General features: G+C 38.6%; 1 protein-coding gene across 1 annotated transcript; it reads left to right on the forward strand.

Annotated features, from left to right (window-relative positions):
* The first annotated feature begins 52 nt into the window (after nt 1–52).
* On the forward strand, nt 53–18,254 carry RAB30 (RAB30, member RAS oncogene family). The gene is made up of 4 exons (XM_047071159.1): nt 53–150; nt 3,490–3,573; nt 10,672–10,855; nt 15,300–18,254. Exons 1-4 carry the CDS (start codon nt 58–60, stop codon nt 15,548–15,550), a joined length of 612 nt encoding a protein of 203 aa, XP_046927115.1. The 5' UTR covers nt 53–57; the 3' UTR covers nt 15,551–18,254.
* The last annotated feature ends 7,461 nt before the right edge of the window (nt 18,255–25,715 follow it).

Raw genomic sequence — 25,715 nt, forward strand, 5'->3', positions numbered from 1 at the left:
GCAAGTCTGACCAGGCCCCATCTCACTCTTGCCTGTGTTTGCCTTGCAGCTGTGTAAATGAGTATGGAAGATTATGATTTCCTGTTTAAAATTGTTTTAATTGGCAATGCTGGTGTGGGGAAGACGTGCCTAGTCCGACGATTCACTCAGGTAAGAGAACTTGGAAGTCCAGAGTTGGGTTTCTCAGCCCAGCCTAAGAGGATGGGTGAGCGGTCCCAGTGCCGGCTTCTTGGCTGCTGGTTCTTAATGTGACCTTTGTGTACCAGCTCTTGTAGCCTAGGTCAGAGTTTTGGAAACCATCTCAGGGGAGCATGGCTCTCTGGGTGCACCAATCAGTCCTCCCACACTCTTGTTGCTTCCTTTGTGAAAGGGGCAAGTGGTTTTGCTTTTGGTGTGCTATTCAAAACAGATTATTAGATTAAAAATAGATTATCACTTAACAATCTAAACGTGTTAACCAAATGAATCTGGACCTCAGACTAAACCTAAATACTAATTAAACATTTTTTTCTTTTTATTTATTTATTTATTTATTTATTTATTTATTTATTTATTTTTTGAGAGAGAGTGTGCACGCATGAGCAAGGGAGGGGCAGAGAGAAGGAGAGACAGAATCCCAAGCAGGCTCCACACCATCAGTGCAGAGCCCGATGCAGGGCTTGAACTTACAAACTGTGAGATCATGACCTGAACCGTGATCAAGAGTCGGATGTTTAACTGACTGTGCCACCCAGGAGCCCCTAAATATTAATTTTTTAAAAACTCAAATACAAATTAAGCCAATCAATCCCTTGCCTATGCCCTCTCACATCCTCCTAGGCAAGTGAGTGAGTCATTTTGGTTTAGAACCAAATATGCTGATGTTTTTAAGTCTATTAAATGGGAGTGAAATGAGAACAGTGAAGGACTATTTGAACGAAATTAAATGTTCCCTCTGGATTGAGTCCTTATCGTATGATCTAAGTACAAGTTCCCATCAGGGCTGCTGCCCTTTTGAGAATTACTGCCAGAGATTATATGCCTGTTTTTGTACAGAAATGAGTGAGAAATCATTCTGAAGTTGGCCTTCTTTTGTATTTTCCTTGAAAAAATATGAACGGCATCCTTTTCAGGATTATGATGCAGGCATCTTGCATTTTTTCATAAAATGCCAGTTGGGAAAGCTGAGACTAGCTGTGCTAAGGCATAGGACAGCTGGATGCCCTGGAAAGAGCACCAGCTTGAGTGTGGAGACTTGGGTCCTAGTCCCCACTCTGCGCTGGCCCATCCTGTGGGCCTGGATAAGTTACCTCCCCTGCTGGGCCTCCCTGCCACACGTAAGGGACCTGGTGATCTCTGAGGCCACTTCCAGCTCTGACAGTCAGTGGTTCTCTGCAGAACTGGAGAGGCAGATTGGATAACACAGACGGCTTTGGGGCATAATCACCTTTGGAAATGCCAGGGATTTTCCCATGGTAAATGAACACGGAATAGAACTCATGCTTTTTACTAAGTCTGGGCCCGGTGAAATCAAAAGTAAGAAGCTACCAGGCATCTGGGCTTAGTCAGCCGCTGTGGCGTTATACTGGAAACTCCAACTGGTTTTACTTCCGCCTAACGGTAATCTTTTCTGCTTTTGGCAGGAGGACAAGACTGCAGAGTTGTAGAGGAGTTTTTGGTACCTTTATCAAAATTTCCTTTGACCTTGTTTTATTACTGAAATATCCCTTAGAGATTATTCAGCCTATTCCTCTCCTAACACAGATGAAAAACTGAGGTCTACAGGGACAAAGGACCTCTTAGCATCATACGTCATGTTAGTGGCAACGATAGGATTAGAACCCAGGTCTCCTGCTTCTCAGCCTGGTCATTTTTATTTTCTGTGTCCTAACCTCTGAGACCATAGGAATATGGCTTTTGTCTTTAAACTTTGTCATTAAAGGTAAAATGCTTCCATTTTTGAACATTAATTTTTACCAATAAGCACAACTACCCCTTTCTTTTCTCTCTACTTTTTACACCCACCCCATGCCCCAGACCCTTAACTCCTCCCAAAAGTAACATTCCCTAGAGAGGATTATGTTTGGTTTTGTTATTTGGTAGGCAGTTAAAATGAATTGGATTCAGCTGTTTTTGAGGCATGAGGAATTGGGGAACAAAATGATGGGGGAGATGCTGGGAAGGATCTGCTTGATTTTTTTGGCATTTATTAGACAGCAAAACAGCTGGAGTGATAAACTTGAAGCTTGGCAGCCTTGTGTTTGAGCCAAACTAAAAAAGAAGAAAATTGATTCAATATTTGTAAGTAAAGTTATGAATGTTTATATTTACATCTTTTGCAGACATGCAATGGAATATTTTCTATGGGTTTGAAGCTCAGTCTTCTAAGTTCAAACTTTAATTAAAGAACTCTCCTGTTAGGGAATAGACTTAATTAAAGATGCCCCAATCTTAGCTGCCAGAGCTAATAAAGTCTATTTTACTTTAATTTCTAGCAATTCTGGAATAGAAGTGGAGAGGGAATGGGACTAGGTGCAGAGCTCTTCCTTAATAAAATTCCTTCCCACCTCCAGGTCCCTCCCTGAGCCTCTAGGAAATATTGTATACCAGTAACGCACATTGTACGTGTAATTTCGCTAAAATGGTATCTTTCTAGTTCACCTTTCAGTTTGAGGTACCGCTTTTTTTTTTTTTTTTTTTTTTGCCTTGTTTTCTTTTGAAATGCTTGCATCAGCCTCAAACCCACTGAATTTAAGACCCAGAGAAGGGGACTCGTTTGCCTAGGACCACACAGAGAACCTCCGGACTCCCAGTTTAATGTTCTTCCTACTACACTTTCTCCCTGAATTTTATTTTCTGTGATTATCTTCCAAGTGTCATGGGCCCTGATCTCATGGAATTCTATATGTGTGGTACAATGCACTAAGGGAAATTGTTATCACCCTCAGGGCAGAGGGAAATCCAAAAGCTTCACTATCTCATTCATGTTTCTTGTAGTGAGTTCCTGTTTGCTTTTTCATGTTGCTTGTCCACCCCCGTGACTGTCCATGCCCTAGACCAATAACCAGTTTTAATCTTCCTGGAATTTACCTCTTTGGGAGTACTATGCTTTTTGCCCCTCTTCTAACAATCCTGATCTCATCCTGATGGCTTCATGTTCCTCGGTCTTACCCTTGTGTCTGACTTTTGTTTCAGTCTTTGAAATCAGGGCCCCCACCACTTCTCCGTTCTCTCCCTTCACCCCTCTTTCTCCCCCTTTTTCATCCCCCTTTCAGTTTCTTTGTTCTTTTAGCATTCCTCTCTCCACCTTCTCCCTCCTTCCTCCTCCCCTCATACATACATACAAAATCAAATTAAACAAGGCTCCCCTGACACTAACCAGAGTTCTCTTTTCTTCCGGTTAACTCAGCCAAAGGAAGGGGCTGGTGATGGATAGCGAGCGGGGAGAGGGGAGAACATTTCATTTAGTTGAAAGATTTGCTTAATTATTTTCCTTTATTTCCTCTTTAGGGTCTTTTCCCTCCAGGGCAAGGAGCCACGATTGGAGTTGATTTTATGATTAAGACAGTGGAGATTAATGGTGAAAAAGTAAAGGTAAGATGCTAAGTGTTCAATGAGGCTTTCATTGTGCTATGTGAGAGGAAGTAGTGTTTTCATAACATTTATTAAATCTCCTAATCAAATCCCTCATTGAAAATAATATACTCAGCCATGGAAACTTATTTCTAAACAGAGTTCTTCTATTCCCTTTGTAGATGTTGTGTTTACTCTTAAGAACAGCAGCCCCATGAAAGAGCCTGCTGATGCCCACTTTGGTTATGGGTCATTTGGTCATATGCATCACTTATTGGAGTTATTGTGTCTCCCACCATAATCCTATTTGTAACAGGGGAGAAATTCTAAGTGAGGGGTCCAGGAAGGATCCACTATCTCCCTTTTCCTCTCTGTGGCCTTCGGACTGTTGGGTACCTGTAAGAACCAAGGTATGTCTGGTAACAGGAGAAGGGAGGTAGTGTTTATTGACCTAATATGTCAGTCATATTATTGACCTAACATTCATATTTAACTTAGTTCTTACCGTAACTCCTGTGAGGTAAGTGGCAAATTACCTTCCTTTTATAGGTTTCAGAGAGATTGAGCAACTTATCCATGGCTACACAGGAAGGAAGGGAGGTAGGCGCGATCTGAACTACTTTTGCAAGCCGGTGATCCACTGCCTCCCTGGGGTCTCCTCTGCTATGCAAAAAGAGGGGGATGAAGGCACAATAGGCCTGTCACCTTGAAGCAAGGAAAGGAGGAAGGTGATGGGAAGAAATGTGGAATAACACTGAATTATATGGAAAGAGGGTAGAGAGGCTGATGGTTGGCTCTGTGCTCTACCTGCCCCTCAGAGTTAGTGAAATTCCACTGTCAGATCTTTCAGAGCTGAGTCCCATGGTGAGAAGCAGTGACCCATAAACAGCCAAATGAAAACTGCGGCATCAGAGTTCCAACTAGATCTCACTTAAGCATCCCAAGTTTGAATCCATGTCTCTTGCATCCTTCTCCCATATATACCTGCACTCCTGCCTTCAAATGCCTTGGGAAGGGCAGAGAAGCTCCAGGGTGCTCTTGCAGCATTTCAGAGATATACAGTGAAGTGTTTAGGGTGAGGTTCCTGAGGGGGGACAGAAGCTATCCCACTTCTCTTCCAGCCCTGACTCCTCAAAGTGGTTCCTTAGGCAGAGGCATCCACATCAAATACAATAGTGAATGGAGAACTGGGGGTGCTGGAAAACAAAGCAGGGTGTGAAACCCATGTAAATGCCAACCAGAAAGCTCAGAAAAACAGTGCATTGGGATGGGGAGAAGGAGCTAGGGTGTGGGAGTAGGAAGGAGACACTGTGTGTCCAGGGAGCATTGGCAGAAGAGCCAATTGTAAGTACTATTCCAGCCGAGTGGAGGTGATGGCCACCCCTAGGAGTTGAGTAAGGATAACTAGTGTTTCAAGCGTTTTACTTCCAGATGCTTGGGTTTCCTATTCATATACACACATATGTGTGAATTCATTCCTTTGACCACAAATGCTATGTGCCAAGCCCTGGGAATGAATAGGGGTGAATATTCATTTCCCCACTGTGATCCCCACTGTTAAAGAACAGGCTTTTTTTTTTCTGAATCCCCAGGTTTAGGTATTGCATTTATTCCATTTTCTACAAACCATAAGCTCATTGTTACATGCTTATTATACTCAGCTAAAATCCATCTTTTCATAACATCTAACTCTACCATGAGACCACAGGCTCCCCAAGAACAAGGTTTGTGTCTTACTCATCTCTGTATCCACGGCATAGTTCCTATCCTGTTACCTCTCCTGGCCCCTAGACCTTCACCTTTAAACAGTAAGAGTTGGGGGCGCCTGGGTGGCTCAGTTGGTTAAGCATCTGACTTCAGCTCAGTTTATGATCTCACCATTGGTGAGTTTGACCCACGCATCGGGCTCTGTGCTGACAGCTCAGAGCCTAGAGCCTGCTTCAGAATCTGTGTGTGTCTCTCTCTCTCTCTGCCCCTCCCCCACTTGCACTCTGTCTCTCTCTGTCTCTCAAAAATAAACATTAAAATAAAAAAATAAACAGTAAGAGATTTAATCTTCCAAATGCAGTCCTAATTAATTTGTTTGAGTTTTTTTCTAGCCATTTATATAGAATCAAGATCTAAAATAATGCTCTGAGAGTGGTGCCTGGTGGCTCAGTTGGTTGGGTATTCAACTCTTGATTTCAGCTCACAGTAGTGACATTGGGCCCTGCATTGGGCTCTGCACTGGGCATGGAGCCTGCTTAAGATTCCTTCTCTCCCTCTCCCTTCATCTTTCCCTTCTTTCCCTTGCTGGTGTGTGCGTGCACACTCTCAAAACAAAAATAAAAATAATAAAATAAATGACCTTCTTCAACCACATTAATCCAAGGGCCTCATTAACACATGGATACAAAAAAAAAAAATAACACGGGGATACATGAGGAGCAACTTCTTCAGTCTTTCAGTAGAAGAAGGAAGAGCTGCCCAAACTTCCCTAGGGAAAGAGTTTTTGTCTTACTTTTATCCTTGTTCTTTAATGTTTACCGAATACCTCTTCTTGGTGATGTTTAAGTGTCGTTTTGCAGGTAGTGTGCAGGCTTTCTTAGAACCTCGTAAGTCAGTGGAAAAGAGAATCTACGGGTGGTTTGTGCAGGATCACCTGCCTGGTGAGTGCCAGGGCAGCACCACAACCTAGGTCTCTTTCCTGACTTTCCATCAACCCGCCTCAGCCTCCCCTATTAAGGCTCATTCCTTCTAGGATAGCCTCCAGGACTGAAGGCAGGAAATCAAAGGTATTAGAAAAATTCTTGTGGCTGTTAAGCCTTAGTGCCAAGTCAGTAAAGGCAAAGTTGAGGCCCTTCCTTAAAGTGGTCTGCACCTGGGTAACTTGGTTGAGCATCTCATTTGGGCTCAGGTCATGATCTCACGGTTTGTGAATTCAAGCCCCACATCAGGCTTGCTACTATCAGTGCAGAGCCCTCTTTGGATCCTCTCTGCCCTTTCCCTGCTAGCATACACACATGTTCTCCCTCAAAAACAAATACATTAAAAGAAAGAAAGAAAGAAGGAAGGAAGGAAGGAAGAAAAGAAAAGAAAAGAAAAGAAAAGAAAAGAAAAGAAAAAGAGGTCTGCATTTTGAAAATGACCTTGAGTAGAAAATGGGATGAAAACAGATGTAGAATTTTCTCCTATCCTTTTTTTTATCAGTCTATCATAAATAAATGAGTAACAAACAAAGCTTTAAGCTCAGACTACAACATTTTAATTTTAGGAGATTAATTATAATATAAATAGAAGAGTTACTGACTATCTTTGTGTCAGGTATATATTACATAGATAAGAAAGTCTTTTGTTTTTTAATTTTATTTAAGTCCAAGTTAGTTAACATATAGTATAATAATGATTTCTGGAGTAGAATTTAATGATTCATCACTTACATATGACCCCCAGTGCTCATCCCAACAAATGCCCTCCTTAATGCCCATCATCCATTTAGCCCATCCCCCAACCTAACACCTCACCAGCAACCCTCAGTTTATTCTCTATATTTAAGAGTCTCTTATGGTTTGTCTCCCTCTCTGTTTTCATCTTATTTTTGCTTCCCTTCCCCTATGTTCATCTGTTTTGTTTCTTAAATTCAACATATGAGTGAAATCATATGATATTTGTCTTTCTCTGACTGACTTACTTTGCTTAGAATAATACACTCTAGTTCCATCCACATTGTTGCAAATGGCAAGTTTTCATTTTTTTTTTTTAATTTTTTTTTCAACCTTTTTATTTATTTTTGGGACAGAGAGAGACAGAGCATGAACGGGGGAGGGGCAGAGAGAGAGGGAGACACAGAATCGGAAACAGGCTCCAGGCTCTGAGCCATCAGCCCAGAGCCCGACGCGGGGCTCGAACTCACGGACCGCGAGGCTCGAACTCACGGACACCTGGCTGAAGTCGGACGCTTAACCGACTGCGCCACCCAGGCGCCCCTTTCATTTTTTTTTTAATGTTTATTTATTTTTGAGAGAGAGACAGAGTGCAAGTGGGGAAGGGGCAGAGAGAGAGGGAGACAGAATCTGAAGCAGGCTCCAGGCTTTGAGCTGTCATGACACAGCCTGACGTGTGAACTGCTAGATCATGACCTGAGCCAAAGTCAGACACTCAACCGACTGAGCCACCCAGAGGCCTGAAGATTTCATTCTTTTTGATCACCAAGTAATATTCCATTGCATATATATATATATATATATATATATATATATATATATATATACACACACCACATCTTCTTTATCCATTCATCCATCAATGGACATTTGGACTCTTTCCATAATTTGGCTATTGTCAGTAGCCAATGAACATCCATTCATCCATATATCCATCCTGTAGTATAGTAGATGATATGCACCAAGAATAGGTAAAGCATTTTTGCCCTGTAGGAACTCGCAGTCAGCTAGCTCAAACATTTTATGTGTGAAACCTTCCTTAATATCCTACTAATCATTTAAGCAGCATTAATCAGTCCTTTCTTTTGATTCCGTAATCCTTTGTTCATCCAGGTAGCCATTATTTAATTGTGTCTACCGTGTACCTTGTACCCTGTTAGGAAAGCACACTGGAGTATAAGGTTCAATAAGAGACAGCCCTTGCCCTTAAAGTACTGAGTCTAGCAAAGAGGCACACCTATGACTACAATACATTATTGAAACAGTGAGACAATAGAGATAAGTAGTAGTGCAAAGAAGAGTGGAGACAAACAGTGTAGCCCCATGCTGGACATGAAGGTGGTTAGAAAGCCCATGACTGAACTGTTGAGAACATACTGACAGCATGAGACAAAAACTAGGAGGCACTCTCTCCTGCTGACACCTCTGTAATAGGACATCTTCTATTTTATTATGGTTACTCTTCTAGGTTTCTCCTCCCTGTAGACTGTATGCTCTTTGAGATTGGGCATTATGTTTTATTTGTCTTGGGATCCTCCCTGTACCTAACATAGCAGCGGGCATATATTAATGATGCAGAAATGCTGAAAAGGAACAAATGAGTTGTAGAGAAAATAGTGAAACCGAACTGAATGATGAAGGCAGTGGAATATGGATATCCTTAAAAATCAACTCTGAAGCTAGAAACAGACAGCCCCCTATGAGAAAGCAGCATATTATCTTGGCAAGGCCATACAATCACTATTCTAGAAAATATTTCAGTGGTTTTTAACTCTCAAAGCTGTTCTCAAGATGTGCCAATCATGAGAACATACTGATATCTAATGATTGACAGTATTAAATTCAATAACAAGTGTTTCTCAAGGCTCATTGTAGCATTAAAATAATAGTCTGTTGTTCTAAGACACATCCTGGCAGAGGGGAACCATGTCCCTAGGTTTGAAGCAGAGCAGAGAAATAGCTTTTGTCCCAGCAAAAGCCATAACATCTGTATGGTTGCCTTCAGCACACAGACTTTCATGTACATCATGAAAAGCAGCTGCGACTTCAGATCAAAGGAGAGCCTTGTGCCCCTGTTTGGGGGCAGGGACCGCCAGTCCCTCATTAGTCTCCTGAGGGAAACTGGTATGAACAGAGGGTGACACCAACTGACTCATCCTCTCTGGATGCAGATGTATATTTAAATCAGTCTCTGGGAGCAAAGGCAGCATGGTGGTGGAATGTGTCCGCACCTGGGAATGAGAAGGTCTGGAGTCCGAGCCCCAGCTTTGTGAGTAACCAGTTAAAAGGTGGAGGGCAGGCATAAACTTGCCTACCTCACTGGGTTGTTGTAAAGATTAAAGGAGACCTGTAATAAATATTTGAATGTTTGGGGTGCCTGGGTGGCTCAGTCAGTTAAGCATTTGATTCTTGATTTCAGCTCAGATCATGATGTCATGGTTTGTGAGTTCGAGCCCCTCATTGGGCTCTGCACTGATGACATGGAGCCTGCTTGGGATTCTCTCTCCCTCTATCTCTGCCCCTTCCCTGATCATGCTCTATCTCTCTCTCTCTCTCTCAAAAAATAAACAAACATTTTTTAAAAACCTATTATTACAAATAAATGATTTGAGTGTGTCAGGCGTCATGAGGGAGAATTACAGGGTGGGGTGTGGGAGGAAATATGTGGGGATTGGAGGTTGGGTATGGGCAACCTGACCTAATCTGAACATTCCAGAAGGTGTTCCCTGAGGAAATGATGTTCTCTTAATGGGAGTGAATGCCTTTTGTGAGATAAGGTTTATGCATTTAGAAGGGAACATTCTTACTATTGCTGATGTTGTTCCTCAAGGCCTTGTGCATTGTTCTAGAGAGCTGTTCTCTTGGCAGCCTTCTGCTCTGTGCAGAGAAATTCAGGGAGAAGTGATGTTTACTCTCTTCTTTGTTATTAGAAAATGTGAACTTTCAGTAGGCTTGCATATTACTGACTCCTTTTTCTAAAGAAACTACTGAAACCCAGAGATTAAGTGACTTGTCCAAGATCTCAGTGCTTAAAAGGGGTGGAGGGAAATTATTTTCTCTATCCGCCATGGCACTGTTTCTGTTTTCATTAACAAAGATAATATCTTAATAGATGCATTGAATTTTGAACTGGGAAAGGTGGTTGAGGTTGGATGTTCTCCTGCTTCAGTTGCTAACTGAAGTGCCAACTATCATAGAATGACAGTCTGCCCTGTATCCTGATGTTTGTAATATGTTTTTGTGGTCAAGAACATGAATTCTGGGACCACAAAGCCTGCTTAAATTGGCTCTGGAATATACTGGCTGTGACACCCTGAACAAGTTATTTAATCTCTCTGCCTCAGTTTCTTCATGTGAGAAATGGATATGGTAATAGTACCTACTTCATCGAGTTGTTACATGTAAAATGCCTAGAGCTTGACACATAATAAATGCTCAGTAAGTTTTTTTTTTAAAAGGATAAAAGAAATTCTTGGGTAACAAAACAAATAAAAAGCAGAAAACAAAAAACAAAGCAAGCCTCTCTCCCTAACCAGGCATACCCAACACATTAAAAAAAAAAAAAACGTGCATTTTTTTTTTTTAAGGGCAGAAAGCAACCATGAAGTTGAGTGAGGTGTTTCCATTTCTAAACTAAAGCAAGGCAATACTTTCTTTTCTGCTTCTCCAACCTGATCTTTCTCTTACGTTTTTACAGCTTCAGATCTGGGACACAGCAGGTCAAGAGAGATTTCGGTCCATTACCCAGAGTTACTACCGAAGCGCCAATGCCTTGATCCTCACCTATGACATAACCTGTGAGGAATCCTTCCGTTGCCTTCCTGAGTGGCTGCGGGAGATAGAACAATATGCTAGCAACAAGGTCATCACTGTGCTAGTGGGTAAGTAAGGACTAATGAAGAGGGAAATTGGTTTGTGGCCATCAGAGAATTTATAATCACATAATACCTATGCCCTGGTATCTTCCAGTAATATAGTCTACAGCTATATAATTCATTCAGTCAACATTCAGTTTCTCCTGAAGTTGAAGAGAAAATGAAATAGGTCGTATCCCAAGGTAATGGTTTAGAAAAGTAAAGTAGAAAATATTGCTGATTGATTTTTCTGTCAATGAAGGCTCTAGGGAAGAAGGTGGACTGCCATGAGATTTATGTGGGCTGCTAAACATTAAAAAAAATCTAGTTACAAGATTGTGGAAACTGCTGGTCTAGAAGTAAAACATGTCTTGACAAAGAATTTGTTTTTGAAGCAATTGTTTATTGCCTAAAAAAATGGACTTTGGGTAATTTTTTCTCTTCTTACATTCATGCTGACTTGAAAAATTCTAATTTCAGAAAGAATCCACTAAAGGAAATTCTGCACTTTGTTTCATCTTGTAGGAGGGTAGAACCTGTTTAGCATGAGGGAAAAGCAGAAAACAACCCATGATTTTCTTTTGTGACAAATACACCCATTAGAAAAGGAATTGATGGTTAAAAACTCCTCTTGTGGTGATGAAAAATGTTAATAGTATATGGCTGTTAAAATGTTTACTTCCTATAAAGGAACATCACTATATATTCTAGCAAGACTTGAATTTTGGAAATCAGGGTAGAGAATCTCAGAAACATTGTTAAGTTACAAATTATGGTTAACAATAAGCTAAGTAAATACTTCTGTAAGCATTATAGCTAGCATACATGTGCCAGGAATCATATCAGAAAATTTATACGTGATGATTCGTTATTTATATACAAGGAAACCAAGGCTCAGAAAGGTGAAGCTCTTTGCCTAGGGTTGCACAGCATGTAGGATCAACTTCAAACCCTGTATTTGTCCAGCTGTAATGTTCTGCTTTATAACAAATTGCTGGACTTTTCTTTCAGGCTGCTGGGTTAAGTATCCACCTGTCTATGAGCTAGTACTCTATGCCCATTCCTGAAAACCCTCTTGCACATTGGAGAATGTCTGTCATGAAGCACTTGAAAGCACCCGTCTCAGGACTTGGGCTTTCTTTCTATTTGACAGAAAGCCCTTGAGAACTTGAGCCAAAGCATTATTCCTTGGGATTCTGTCTAAAGAAATTAAATGGAAGTTTGATGGGAAATAATTAGTCCACTCAGTATGAAAGAGGCACTGGCTTAAAAAAAACAAACAAACAAAAAACCTTTTTATTCTTGAAAATTTCAAACATAAGCAAAAGTAGAGAAAACAGTATAATGAACTCCCATGAACACATCTCAGCTTCAATGATTATCAATTTACAGTCAATCTTATTTTATCTGTTCCCCCTCTTTTCTGTCTGCCCTTCCCTTCAGATTATTTTGAAGCAAATTCCAGATCTTCTATTAATATATCTTTCATTAGTTCAATGAATATCTTTAAAAGATTTTTTGAGAAAGAGAACCTACCCACAATGCCGTTTTCACACCTAAAACATATTAACAGTTCTTGAATAGCATCAGAAATTTAGACAATGTTCAGATCTCCTTGATTGACTCCTACATTTAAAAAAAAAAATTGTCCAAATCAAAGATCCCAATAAGGCTCATATGTTCTAATTGATTTTTGTGTCTTTTAAAAAAATTTGTTTTATGTTCATTAAGTTTTGAAAGAGAGAGAGACAGAGCATAAGTAAGGGTGGGGTAGAGAGAGAGGGAGACACAGAATCTGAAGCAGGCTCTAGGCTATGAGCTGTCAGCACAGAGCCTGATGCGGGGTTCGAACTCACGAACCGCAAGGTCATGACCTGAACCGAAGTCAGACGCTCAACCAACTGAGCCACACTGGCACCCCGATTTTTGTGTCTTTTAATTCTCCTTTTATATGTTAGTTATCCCTCCATTTTTCTGCCTTGGAATTTATTTGTTAAAGCATATGTTAATCCTCCAGAGTTTCCATGTCTGAATTTTGCTATTTCACCACTATAGTGTCATTTAACATGTTCCTCCATCATCTGTATTTCCTGCAGATCTGTAGGTAAATTTAGAGGCCTGATCAGATTCAAGTTTTTTTGTTTTTTTTTTCTTAGCGAATATACTTCCTATTTGATATTCTGAGGTACAGTTCTCATAGGACAGCTAAGAAAAAAACTTGCTTGTCTCTTTTTTATTTCCCAATTTTTAAAATAATGAGTTGGTTCCCTATTATCTTCCAAAAGTCACTACGGAAATTTTATATTTTTAGTATTATTAGAGATTTAAATATATGCAGTATTTTCTAGGCTCTTGCAATTGTAATTATTGAAGGTCCAAATGTTCCAACTGTGGAGCTGCTTCAGATGGTCTCCTGAGTCCTTTTGACATGACCTCACTTGCTTTCTGGTTTAAGGGTTCCAGGCACAACCAGCGCATTTCCTTCCCCAGAGCTGGAATTAGCCATTTTTTCAAGACACACATTTATTATTAATGGCAAATTATATTTAGAGGCCACAACCAAAGTGATAAGAATCTTCTGTACTAGTAGCTGGTCATTGTTTTTAGGCTTTTCAGTGGACAGAACTAATGTGTGTGTGTGTGTGTGTGTGTGTGTGTGTGTGTTGAATTCTGTAGCACTCACAGGGGGTTGTCTCTTAGGCTCCACTAAGCACTTTTATTCACAAGACTACTATAGGCCATACTTGGCAGGACATTCACTTAGAAGGATTCAGAACAGGAAATAACAGCTTAATAGTAGGTCAGCATCAGGCATTACTCTTCAGTGGAAGTAATCCTCAATAGCAGTCCACATAGCTGTCCAGGGCCTTCCGGACAGTTCAGGTGAGGAAAAAGACTCATGTCAGGCACATGATGGACCTGCCCTGGCCTAGAAGCCTCAACAGGAGCCAGTCTCTCTTGTAACAACTCTACAAACCTGACTTTCAGAGTCTCTTCAAGTGAGGAATCACCACACTACGGGAAGCCCAAAGTTGTGGTTTTCCACTAGATATTTATAATTCATATGTAGAATTCCCAGGCCAGATGGAATTTGACCTGATGATAAAAGGTCACTTTTATCATAAGCTGTGCTGCCAGGTAGCATGGTTGACATATCACTTTTGTCAGGTTTCCAGGAGAACAGAGGTAGAACATTTTTTAATGATAAAATCCATCATGAATTATTCACACTGATACTTGCATTTATAATTCCGGACTGTACAAATTTTACTTAACCTCATTAATCTTTTTTTAATTGAAAAAATTTAATGTTTATTTTTGAGAGAGAGACAGAGTACAAACAGGGGAGGGACAGAGAGCGAGGGAGACACAGAATCTGAAGCAGGCTCCAGGCTCTGAGCTATCAGCACAGAGCCTGATGTGGGGCTCAAACTCCCAAACCATGAGATCATGGCATGAGCTGAAGTTGGATGCTTAATTGAGCCATCCAGGTGCCCCTTTAACCTCATTAATCTTATATCTCTTTTTCCTTTTTCCCATGCCCAAGTCACAGGACCATGACACCGACACAATTACTTATTTGCTTTATCCTCTAATACCCGTATAGCAGCCACAGAATAACAATACTCACACTACCACTGACAGGACGATTACTACAAGAGTTCAAGGGTTTTTCCTTCAACTCTTTTTGTCCTTAGGGTATATACCACTGAGGATACATGGTTAAAATACCAGAGAAATAGTTCCTCTCTGTGTGGTTACACCATTTCATGATAAACAGGTTCATTTGTTTCATATTGCTTTCCATTCTTAGGGATTGCTTTTTAAATTTAATTTTGTATTAATTATATAGTTTTAATTGTACAATTATGTGAAACATTTCTAAGATTCTGAAGTCAAATCTATTAGACAAAGTGTAGAGACATCTAGTTTCTATCCTTTCCTATCTCCCCAACCTTGCTCCTTTCATGAGTAACCATTATCTTTAAAATTAAAATGTTGGCTTATTCTAACATTAAAAAAATAAATTAAGTCTGTAAGTGTGCCCGTGTGTATTTTTTTTCATCCCTTTTGCTTAAGCAGTTGTATATTATATACCTTTTTTATACTTAGGAAAATGTAGAACAGTATAGCAGGTATATGCTTAACAGTATATCCTAATGTCTCATTCCATGGCAGTATATAGAGATATTCCTCATTGCTTTCTACAGTGGCAAATAACTGCATTGTGTGCATGTGCCATACTTCATCAAGCCAGTGGCCAACTGGTGGTCATTTGCGTTTCCAGTTATTTGCCGTTACACACGACACTGATATTTTAAAATAAACATTCCGGTAATCACAGACACATTTGCTCTGCTTTACTTGCCCATCTGTCTGATTTGACTTCAGATTTGAAATTGCATTTTGATGCCTCTGAGCCTGTAAAAAGTCAAGTGATGGTTCCTTCTCTGATTTATCCCTGTTCCAGGCAATAAGATTGATCTGGCTGAAAGGAGAGAGGTCTCCCAGCAGAGAGCTGAAGAATTCTCAGAAGCTCAGGACATGTATTACCTGGAGACCTCGGCCAAGGAATCAGATAACGTGGAGAAACTATTCCTTGACTTAGCGTGCCGCCTCATCAGTGAAGCCAGGCAGAACACGCTTGTAAACAATGTATCCTCGCCCTTACCTGGAGAAGGGAAAAGCATCAGCTATTTGACTTGTTGTAATTTCAACTGAAGGCTGATGCAAGGAGAAGCGAAAGGAATCAGCAGCTGCCCTGATGGGCCCTGAATTGCTGGGCAGATCTGGTGATGACTGTGGCTCCCGCTCTTAGACCCTCTGACTCCTGTGGGATCCAGGGCTTACACAGCATGGCAGGCCAAAGGCTTTGTCCGCAGGCCAGCATTAGCAGAACATACAATGGTTTCACCCTTTCGCAGTCAGGAGTTGGAGCAAGGAGAAAATTGCGCTAGACGCTCCATGATCTGCAGAGCATGTTGCTTTTGTTCTTTTCAAAAAGCAAGTAAAAGCGCATTCCTGAACACAGTCCAGGGGGAAATGTACTGTAGGGACCCCTCCTGCACGTCAGTGGGTGCATGTGGGGGCTGTTCTTTAGGGCTTCTGGGGGCCCTGGTTTTCTTGTCTACCAGATAAACCAAAACTGGGAAGGCCAAGTACTGTCTTTGTGGTGCGTGTTGATGACTCCACGGAGACTTTGAAAAGTGTTATTTCTCTTGTCCACAGGCACTTTCAAGAACTTTGGGATGTAAAAATGAAATGAAACCTTTACCCCATGACCAACAGTAACAATCATTGGTTTAATAATATATACAAGCCCCATGACTCCTTCTGGTGCTAATGATTCTGCTCTTTCACAGACCAAACATTTTAGTACATTGATGTCCTTAAATGTATTATATTGAAATAAAAAAATAATAATAATAAGGGAAGTCCATGAATCAGCACTCTTTCTCAAAGTCTCCTTACTACCTTTTCTAGGGTAGATTTGTTGGAAAATAAAATACTATTCCTTTCATGTTCTTTCCCCTCGAAATCTCTACCATTTTATTCTTCTCTTCTCCCATCTTTCCTGCCCTTTAAGTAAATGAAAACACTAGAAAAATGAAAAAAAAAATGGTTGATGATATTCTAATAAAAAAGACTATCTCTAAGACATTATGAGTAGTATGAGAAAACAGACCAGATCTGACCAAAATACTGTGGATTAATGGACTGCAATGCAGAGTTCTAAGCAGAGCACAGTCCTTGATAGCAGGTGACATCTTTTACTTCCTGGTACTATCCATCTTGGACAGACCAAGGCTTAGAATTTTGTACATGTTTTTAGTATGATAAGTGACAATAGCAACAGATGAAAAGTCTCATGAACCATTTTTGTATTGTCAAGAACCTTCGACAGATTCTGCTTGTGGAAGCAGGTGGAGCTGTCATTTGTCACCTCCTTCATGTAGTGATGTTACTCTCAGACTCACGACCATACGTTCTATCTTATTTCCTTTCCTCTGCCTTTCTTTCCTGGTCTTCTCCTACTTTCCTCTTTTCCTCTCTCCCTTCATATGCATGTGTTACTGCAAATCTCCAATTCAAATGGAGGTGTATATGCCTTTACTTAGCCAATTTTAAAACAAGACTCAAAATGGAAGATGTGCTGCTGAATATGTGTTACTAATTTCTTTAGTGCCATACTTTGATGCCTTCCAATTTGTTCACCGATATAAATGCAAATTGGGGAAATAATTAAACCTGTATGCTGTTGATGCTGTCAGATGTTTCTGTAGCTTGCTGCTTAGCATCACTGAGGGCTGAAGAATGGGATAAGGATATGATATGCAATTCTGCTGTTGTTGTCGATGGTGGCAATCTCAGTCCTGATATGTTGATATTTGAAAGCTATTTAATTTTAAAGAAATGAGACACGTGGAGACATGATGTTGATAAAGCATTTCCAGCATTTCTCCAGCAGATTTCAGAGTGACTCATCTTTTGTATAGAGATTATATACATTGTTTAAGGGGTTGATACCTTTGGTTGGCCTCACTGTGTTTGTCCTGGTCCTCTGCATGACAGAAGGAGATCTCAGAAGTTTAAATTGCTTTTATTTTGAATCTGTGTCTACAGGAAAGAAAAATCATTTTAATAAACACCAACCAAAATCAGTGATAATTGTTGCTTTTCCCTCCCCATTTCTCCACTAAGCCAGCAACAATAAAAGTATTCAGAAAACAAGCTGATCAAAGTGGGCAGAAGAACTTCTCTTTTTAAACTGTGAGTAAGTATCCCTAAGTGTAGATTTATTGTCTTTCATTTAGGGCAAAAATCTAATTAATATCCCACATCATGACCCCACCTTAGCAGCAAGTGTGTTGAAACTGAAGCTGCTTTGAGAACTCAGATAGGACTTTGTTAGATTGGGCAAATTTGGTCATAAAACAACAGTTTCTAGGGCTACTTTTGCATCTGAAATTCTTATTCCTTAGGGCTCAGTATTCTCTGTCCACCCGTGGCCATACTCATAAATAAGGGGATTAGAAAGTTCTGCTCTTGGGCCTTTCCTTCCCTGTTACTCCTCCCAGCCTTTCCGTATCTTACAGTCACCCATCCATGGCCCATAGTGGAGATACATGAGAATTTGAAGCTTTTCTCCATGCCCCGACCCCTAGTTGTGTGAAGGCCTTATGGACACTTGCTCACTGACACATTTCAAGTTTGAGAACAATCCCTGACAATATTGTAGGTGCTCAATAAAAGCTGAATGAAGACTTTGTGCCAAGTGGAGCTTTGCCAGTGAAATAGAAATTTCTCAAATAGAACTTGAGAAAGGGTCGTAATGAAACGTGGTTATCTTAACCTAGACCAAGACCTAAACTTACTGGTTTGCTTACTAGTTGTTATTGCCATGGCAACATTTGCTAAGATGAGCCTTCTTAAATAAAAATGAATTCTTACTTAATGGTGGATGAAAGAAAGAGTGCTTTCTCATTAATTTAGTTTGGCTTGGTCTGACTCACACTACCAGAGTCCGTGTCCACTTGCATTTTTGCTGTAATCTTTTTCTTCTTTTAATAAAGTTACTAAATATATGGCAAAACCTTTTTTTTCAATTTCCAGTGAAAACACATCATATTCATGTTATGGAGTCAGGTTTGGGAGAATCTGAAATCTAAAAGCTTGCTGATATTAATAATATTTTATATGGCTTTCTATAGGCTGTATCCTCAAAGGATTTTGTGTTTTTTCCTTTACCTACATAAGGCTTTTTATTTCTTTATATGCTTTTATTATTTCTAATGTATTAATATTTAATATTGATTTTGCGGGGCCACTTATCCTTTCTGTGGATTAGAGTAGGCCATTAGCTCTCCTGGCCTTTCTTTTTTCCTGTCTTTTCTAGTCATTTCATGTTACCATCTCTTCCTGAGTAAAGCAGCAAGAATAGAACTAGAAATGAAAGTCAAATGGATTGATTTGACAGTGTGTCAATTTCTGAAAGAAACATGAAAACCACTGGCCAAAATAATATATCTGAGTTAGGGTTATTTATTTTAAGCAATTTAGATTTGTTGGAGAGAGGAGGCAGAATCTGACAGAGGACTGGATTCTATTTGTGAATGTATACCTTTGGAGGACACTGGTGACTTCCAGGGTTAGGTCAATGATTTGTCTCATTTACTTTCTTGGCTATTCCACAAGCCTTCCAGATTAAGCATCAAATTTCAGCTAATGAATCATTCTGAATAGATACCAGTTGAAAGTGATTTTGAATTGCTCTTCTGACTAAAGTGAAAACATCTTTTTTAATAAACTAAGCCACATAAGATACCATCTTGTAACCAGAAAAAAAACCCTTTCATTTTCTCCCCCCACATATCAAACCAATGGCTTTAAAGATAGACATTTTCTGTTTCTTAATCCTGCAAAACTTGTTACCTTTCATAGCTGTTAGTACTTTAGGGAATACTGCTCTATTAGCTTCTGGAAGAGCTCTTCTAGGGTTTGCCCTTTGTTTTCTTTAGAATTTTTTTTTTTTAACTGCACCTGGTTCCTTACTCTCCTCAACCATGGTCCTGACAGATGTGTTTTAATGCAACTATAATACTTTTGAGACTTAACTAAAAATTCAAAAACAGTAAAAAGACATGTTTATCTCATCGTTCAGACAAACAGTACTCCACATAAGCAATCAGGTTGAACACTAATTTTGGGATAAGAGAAAGATGTGCTTTCTTTTCTTTTTTCTTTTCAAATTTAATTTATGTCCCATGAGTGTATTTGTGTTTAAAAGGAAAGCTGCCTTCCCTTACATTCATCACACTATGTAGAAAGCACACTGAATTAAGAAATTATCATCCCTTCAAACAATTAATACAGTGATGTTAGAACAAGAGAGGTGATGGTTCATCTTTCCTAAGTCTATTTATTACATTGGAATGCTACAATCATTTTTGAGAGCTATACTTTGAAATTAAAAACAAATTGAGGCATAACAAAGATGGTGAAGGAATTTAAAATTTAAGACATTTGAAGAATATTTGAAGGATTTTTGGAAATTTAGCCTGGAAAAGAGAGGAATACGGTTAGTGAATTAGAGCAAGACACTGGTTCGGAGGGGTAGAATGAGGCCTACTGATTAAGAGCCATAGGACCACAGATTTGGGCTCTATGTCAGGGAGAACTTTCTCAAAAAGATGGTTGACCATGAAAGGCACTGCCTTAGGTAATAGTATCTGTCGAGCAGAGGCTAGATAAGAACTTGGTAAAGATGATGTGGAAAGGATCTCAGCATTAGTTGGAGGTTGGACTATATGACTTATTAACTTATTAACATAATTCTATGTTCTAGCACTTTGTCTTTCATATCATGTTCAGTTAAGTATCTTTTGACCCACAGCTAGTGATTTTTTTTTTAAAGGCTTTGCTGTTCTGCCAGTCCGGGAAGGAGGTTGGTTACATGTTGTTAAGCTAAAAGACTGGCTTGTCATTGCGCTTGAGGGATTGCTTTGTCAGTCCATTCACTCATGTTCAGTTGAAATCACAAACTGGTTCTTGAGTTAAAAAGAAGAAAAGGTATTTTTTTAATAGAAGTTACATGAAATCAGGAAAATTAAGTTTTTGTCACTTGCCAAACATAGGCCATGCTCAATTTAGTGAATAACTGGTATCCAGGATTTCAAGCCAGTCCTTTTTAAAGCAGAACAGAATCTTCAGTTAAAGATCCCATAAACATACCAATGTGAAGTTTTGCAGCTTCCATTAGAGATGGGCTGGTATGTTACTGGCATAAAGCAGACCCTAAGATCTATTTTGGCAAAATCTCAGATGACATTTGGTTAGTTGGCTTGATCTTCTTGAAAAAGCATGATCTGCAAATTATTTTATTTTAATAGAACCAAGGCCAAATTACTTCAGGTAGGAAAAGTAACAAAACATGGGTTTTCAAAAATCAGAGATAACCATAAGCAACATTTGCTAATAAAGCCTATGACCAAATGATTCCACCTGCAAAATAACTTGCATCCCTGTTAGGTTGATAGATAGCTTTTCATTAGTGTTTATAAAGTCATTGGTCTTGCATCAGTATGGTGAGAAACACATGAATTTGGGTGAGACTTTCCTTGACTCCTTTAAATAAGAGGTCAGAGCCCAAAAGCTAGCTACCTCTTTAATTGACTTACTGAGGTACCTGAGACAAATTTTTACTTTCCTACTGAATTAGAGCAGAATTTTTAGAGATGTTGTGTTCTAGTTCCTGGTGGATTCTTTGGTAGGTTGTAATTTTAACATTTCAGAGAGTGATGTAGAGAGGTGTGTAGAAGGGGGAACACCGGGTTAGGTATGAGGAGTCCTAGTACTGCCATGAATTAGCTGTAACTTTATGCAAAGCACAATCTCTTGAGCATCAGTTTCGTCATCTATGAGAAGACTCATAATACCTGTCAGGATTATTGTGAAAATTAGATAAGATAAATTGAAAGGACAATGCTCAGTAAACAGTAAGCACTCATAAATTCTTTTCTCCTTGATTAAAGGCAGACTTGGATGGTCTGATAAAAGTATAAATCCTTAGGGGAAAACAAAGAACCCTTTTTAACTTCAAAGAAAAGAGCATCATTTCTGAAAGGGCATTAAAAGGAAGTCACTTATTTGATCTATCTTTCTGCCTTTGGGCATTACTGTTACCCAAGAGTCTCTTTATTTCTTTACACACTTCAGGAAAGGTATTCTCTCTCTCTTTTCCAACAGGCAGTTCCAAGGTTGCAAACTCCTCATAATCAGGAAACTTAACATTATTACTGAAATACCTCACAGTGCAATTTGAACCTCTTTCTTCTTGATCCCAGTCTCCATGGGAAGAAAAATGGGTTTATCCTATCATCTTTTTAAGGGACTGTGTTTGCCATGCGTTATTGCCCTTTGCCTCATTTTTTTTTCCCTTTAATGACAGTCAGAAAAAGCTCATTAAGGTGATAATCATTATTCCCTTGGGGAATGTCAGGCTAGGTATTTATACTCTCTTAGTTTCTTATTAGTGTCAGATTTAGATTGTAATCTTAGTGTTGTTTAACTCTTCAATTATCCACGTAGTTTTCTTCCTTATATACTTGGTAACAAAGTGTGCTTCTGAAGAATTATTCTGGTTGTGTGACTCTTATTTCCTTGTCTTGGTAAAAATGGAGTTATCAATCCTAGTTTGTCATCTACTTTTAGAATTTAATTTCATAGATGACATGTATTTGGTGGACAGAATTACCAACACCCAAATTTAGCAGGGTTTCTTAACCTTTCTACATGTGCACTGTGCTCTGAAATAAAAATTGGAGTACCAAATGCCTAATAAAGCAAAAATTCATGTATAGAATAATAAAAGATAAGAATCTGGTCTGTAAGATAATTTATCACTAGTTAGTTGAATGGTCCACAGCTTTGTTTAAAGTTACACAGTTATGCCTGGATTAAATAACAATAGCAAAACTTGATAAGCCCTCTGAAAAACAGCTGCTAACCATATTGCTTTCTGGAATGTAATTATTAGGAATATTCTCTTATCCTACACAATTGCAGAATGCTAGTGGAACTTTCTTGTAGGCTGTTTGACAATGAATGTCAATTGATTTATTAAAAAATTTTTTTTAATCCCCTTATTCCTTTAAGGCATGTTGGGGCTTTCATGTTCCTATGTTGAAAATTTCAAATGACTAGAATGCTGGCTTCTAATTTCTGCTCACTGAAGTGTCCTCTAGACATACCAGATGGCTGGAGCTCCTTTGATGATATGTAAGGGAGCTACATAAATGTATTTATGTAAATACACTTACATAAATGTGTGTGAGTAAAGTTGCTGTTTTCAGCAAAACACACACACATACACACACACCCCTCCAGAAAAACCTCTGCTTAAAATTTCAAATAATAAAGGATTAAGAAGAGATTTCTGATCATCTAAAGGGAAAAAGTTGTGCCCCATATATATTGTTACATATACCTTAATGCATGACTTTTAGTGTAGGGATGAAATAAAATGCAAAATATATCATTATGGAGGTCTTCTCAGCAGCTAGTTAAAATATTTAGAGAAGCTGTTTTATGAAGACTTAGAGAACCCCTGATTTCCCCTCTTTTCCTATCTCTTTCCATTAAAACATGGATCTTTTACACATAATTTTAACAAACATGTTAATTATCAAATCTTATGAACTCAGTTATTAATATTTGGCTGTTGGTTTTAAGCATAGGCTTTCAGTAATATCTGAATACACCAGTATATAAAATCTAACCATCTGCTTCTATACAGGCATAATACTTGATTTTAAATGTTAATATGCAGATAATAACAGTACACTGTATTGTCCTATGTGTACATGTATTTTGTTTAATAAAAAGTCTGTTAGAAATATAAGCCCACAATGACCTGAGTGCACTTAGCTGAAGTGCACCTCTGTAGAAAGGTGACTGCATGAAAACTTCAATTAGCATTAAAAAGAGGGGATAGGGAACAGGAATGTGAACAAAAAATTTTAATGAAGTTGCATCCCTCTTTTTAAAATTAAAATATAATCCACATACAATTCATGCCTTTAAAAGTGTTCACTTTGGTATTTTTTAGTATTTTCACAAAGTTGTACAACACTCACCACTATCTAACTCTTGACTATTTACATCATCCCAAATGAAAAACTCTGTAATCATTAGCAATCAATCTTTTCCCTGTACCTACCACCCCTCCCAGCATCTGGTAACCACTAATCTACTTTCTGTTTCTCTAGATTTGCCTGTCTTGGACATTTCGTATAAATATAATTACACAATATGTGTTTTTTTTGTGTCTGACTTCTTTCACTTAACATAATGTTTTCAAGTTTCATGTAGCATGAATCAATACATTGTTTTTATGATTAAATAATATTCTATCGTATGTATATTCCTCAAATTATTTGTCCATTCATCAGTTGCTGAGCATTTGGGTTGTTTCCATTTGGGATTATTATAAACAATGCTGCTATGAACATTTGTGCACAAGTTTTCCATGTGGGTATACATTTTCATGTCTCTCTTAAAAGCAGTAGTCTAGCAAATCAAGTCATTTGTGTTCCTTAAGCAGAACCTCTTAAAATCCCACTTGGAGATGCAACTTACAATCTTAGGTCAATTGGTCAATTAGGAGATCCCTGAATAATGGCTAACTTCCCAATATGTCCATAGGAATCTTTCAGTGAGCCTATCATTTATATACAGTAATCAATTTCATGAAGACTGTTTCAGTCTTGTAGAAATTGTCATTGCACAGAATGAATTTATAAAGTCCTCTGCATTGTTTTAAGGGACAGCTACAAACCATGTTGGAGAGGAGTACTCATTCAATCTTCTAGGATTCAATGAAGGAGCACTTTTAATATACAATTTCCTTTACATATTGAGTGTCTTTAAAGTTTGGATTTTCCTTCTTGAAAAAAGATTGTCAAATCACCAAACCATCTGACTGTCCATTGTAGCTTAAGTTTTTATTATTAAGAAATAATTCATACTGAGAGTAAAAGTAAAAAGAATGTATTTTGTGTGCAAAGGATGAATGTATCAATAACTTTTTATTTGTATAAATTTTTTTAAAAGATGAATGGAAATTGCTTTCTCATGTCCTTGTATATAAATAAACATTTCCTGTTGCCCATATGTGGAGTATAATATGCCATCAAAGCATGTAGAAGTTAATAAGCTTTTTAAGTATACCAGTGTCCTTCAGCATGACATGGAAACTGCTCTGGATTTGGGCACTTGAGTTTGTTTATTCTCTAACTGCCTAACCTTGGACAAATTATTTAACATTTTGCACCATAGATTTCTTCTCTGTAAAATAAGGGGCTAGATTAAATAATCTTTAAGTCCTTCCAATTATAATACTAAATAAGACTATATTCAGGGTATGAAAATTATTTGCTAATTGTTTCTAATGGTGAGAAAGATGCTTTAGTGGATGGTATCCTGGAAAGAGTATTACACTGAGAATCAGAAGACATAAATTCTAGTCCCAACTGTGACACTGATGAGCTGTGTGACTTTGGACTAATCATTTAATTTCAAGCCTTGATTTTCTCAAATACTAACTACACACTAGATTAGATATCTTTAAGTTCCCTTCCATCTAAAACACACTATATGGTTCTGTATTCTTCAGACATATCACTTAAGATCTTATCCTTCACAATTAGGAATGAAACTACATACTCATCACTAGAAAGGCATTCATTTATTCACCCATTCATTTATTCACAATTTACTAGCATATGCTATAAGGCAGGTGCAGGAATCCCTCCCCTACCTCTACTCCAAGAGTCGGATTTGTTCTTTTTCTTGAAATTCATTTCCTTTCCTATCCTTTCCTCTTATCCTCTGCATTGGGACATGCACTTGAGAAATCAGTGTCTTGGATTAAGAGTGAGTACATGGGTCATGGAACATGCTAGGTAGGGTTAACGGAATGATAAAGGAATCAAACATTTGGGCTCCCTGACATGGTGTTCTTTAGTTACTAGATCATAGGCAGTATGATTATTTGACATGATCATTTAGCATTTATAAAGTATCGGGTTTTAAAAAATCATTTACTATAAATTTATGTTATTGTCTAATTATAGCTTTTCTACAGTTGGTATGAAACTCTTATTTTTGCTATTTTAGCACCTTCATTAAAAGGATGTGTTTTGTTGAATTTCTCTTCTGAATTTATACATTCTGTGGTTTTAAGTGTTCTATTATTAATATTAACTTGCACCACAAAAAATTTGTTTTTGTAGGTCAAAACCAGTCAGATAATTTCTTATCATTCTAATATGACCTAGTATGCTGTAAGTTGCAAAGACTGAGATGCAAATACCACTAGCCAGTGAAG

Source organism: Lynx rufus, unplaced genomic scaffold (assembly GCF_022079265.1).
Source record: "Lynx rufus isolate CCGP_SWC_20201006 ecotype Redwood Valley unplaced genomic scaffold, mLynRuf1.p SCAF_9, whole genome shotgun sequence".
Lineage (NCBI taxonomy): Eukaryota > Metazoa > Chordata > Mammalia > Carnivora > Felidae > Lynx > Lynx rufus.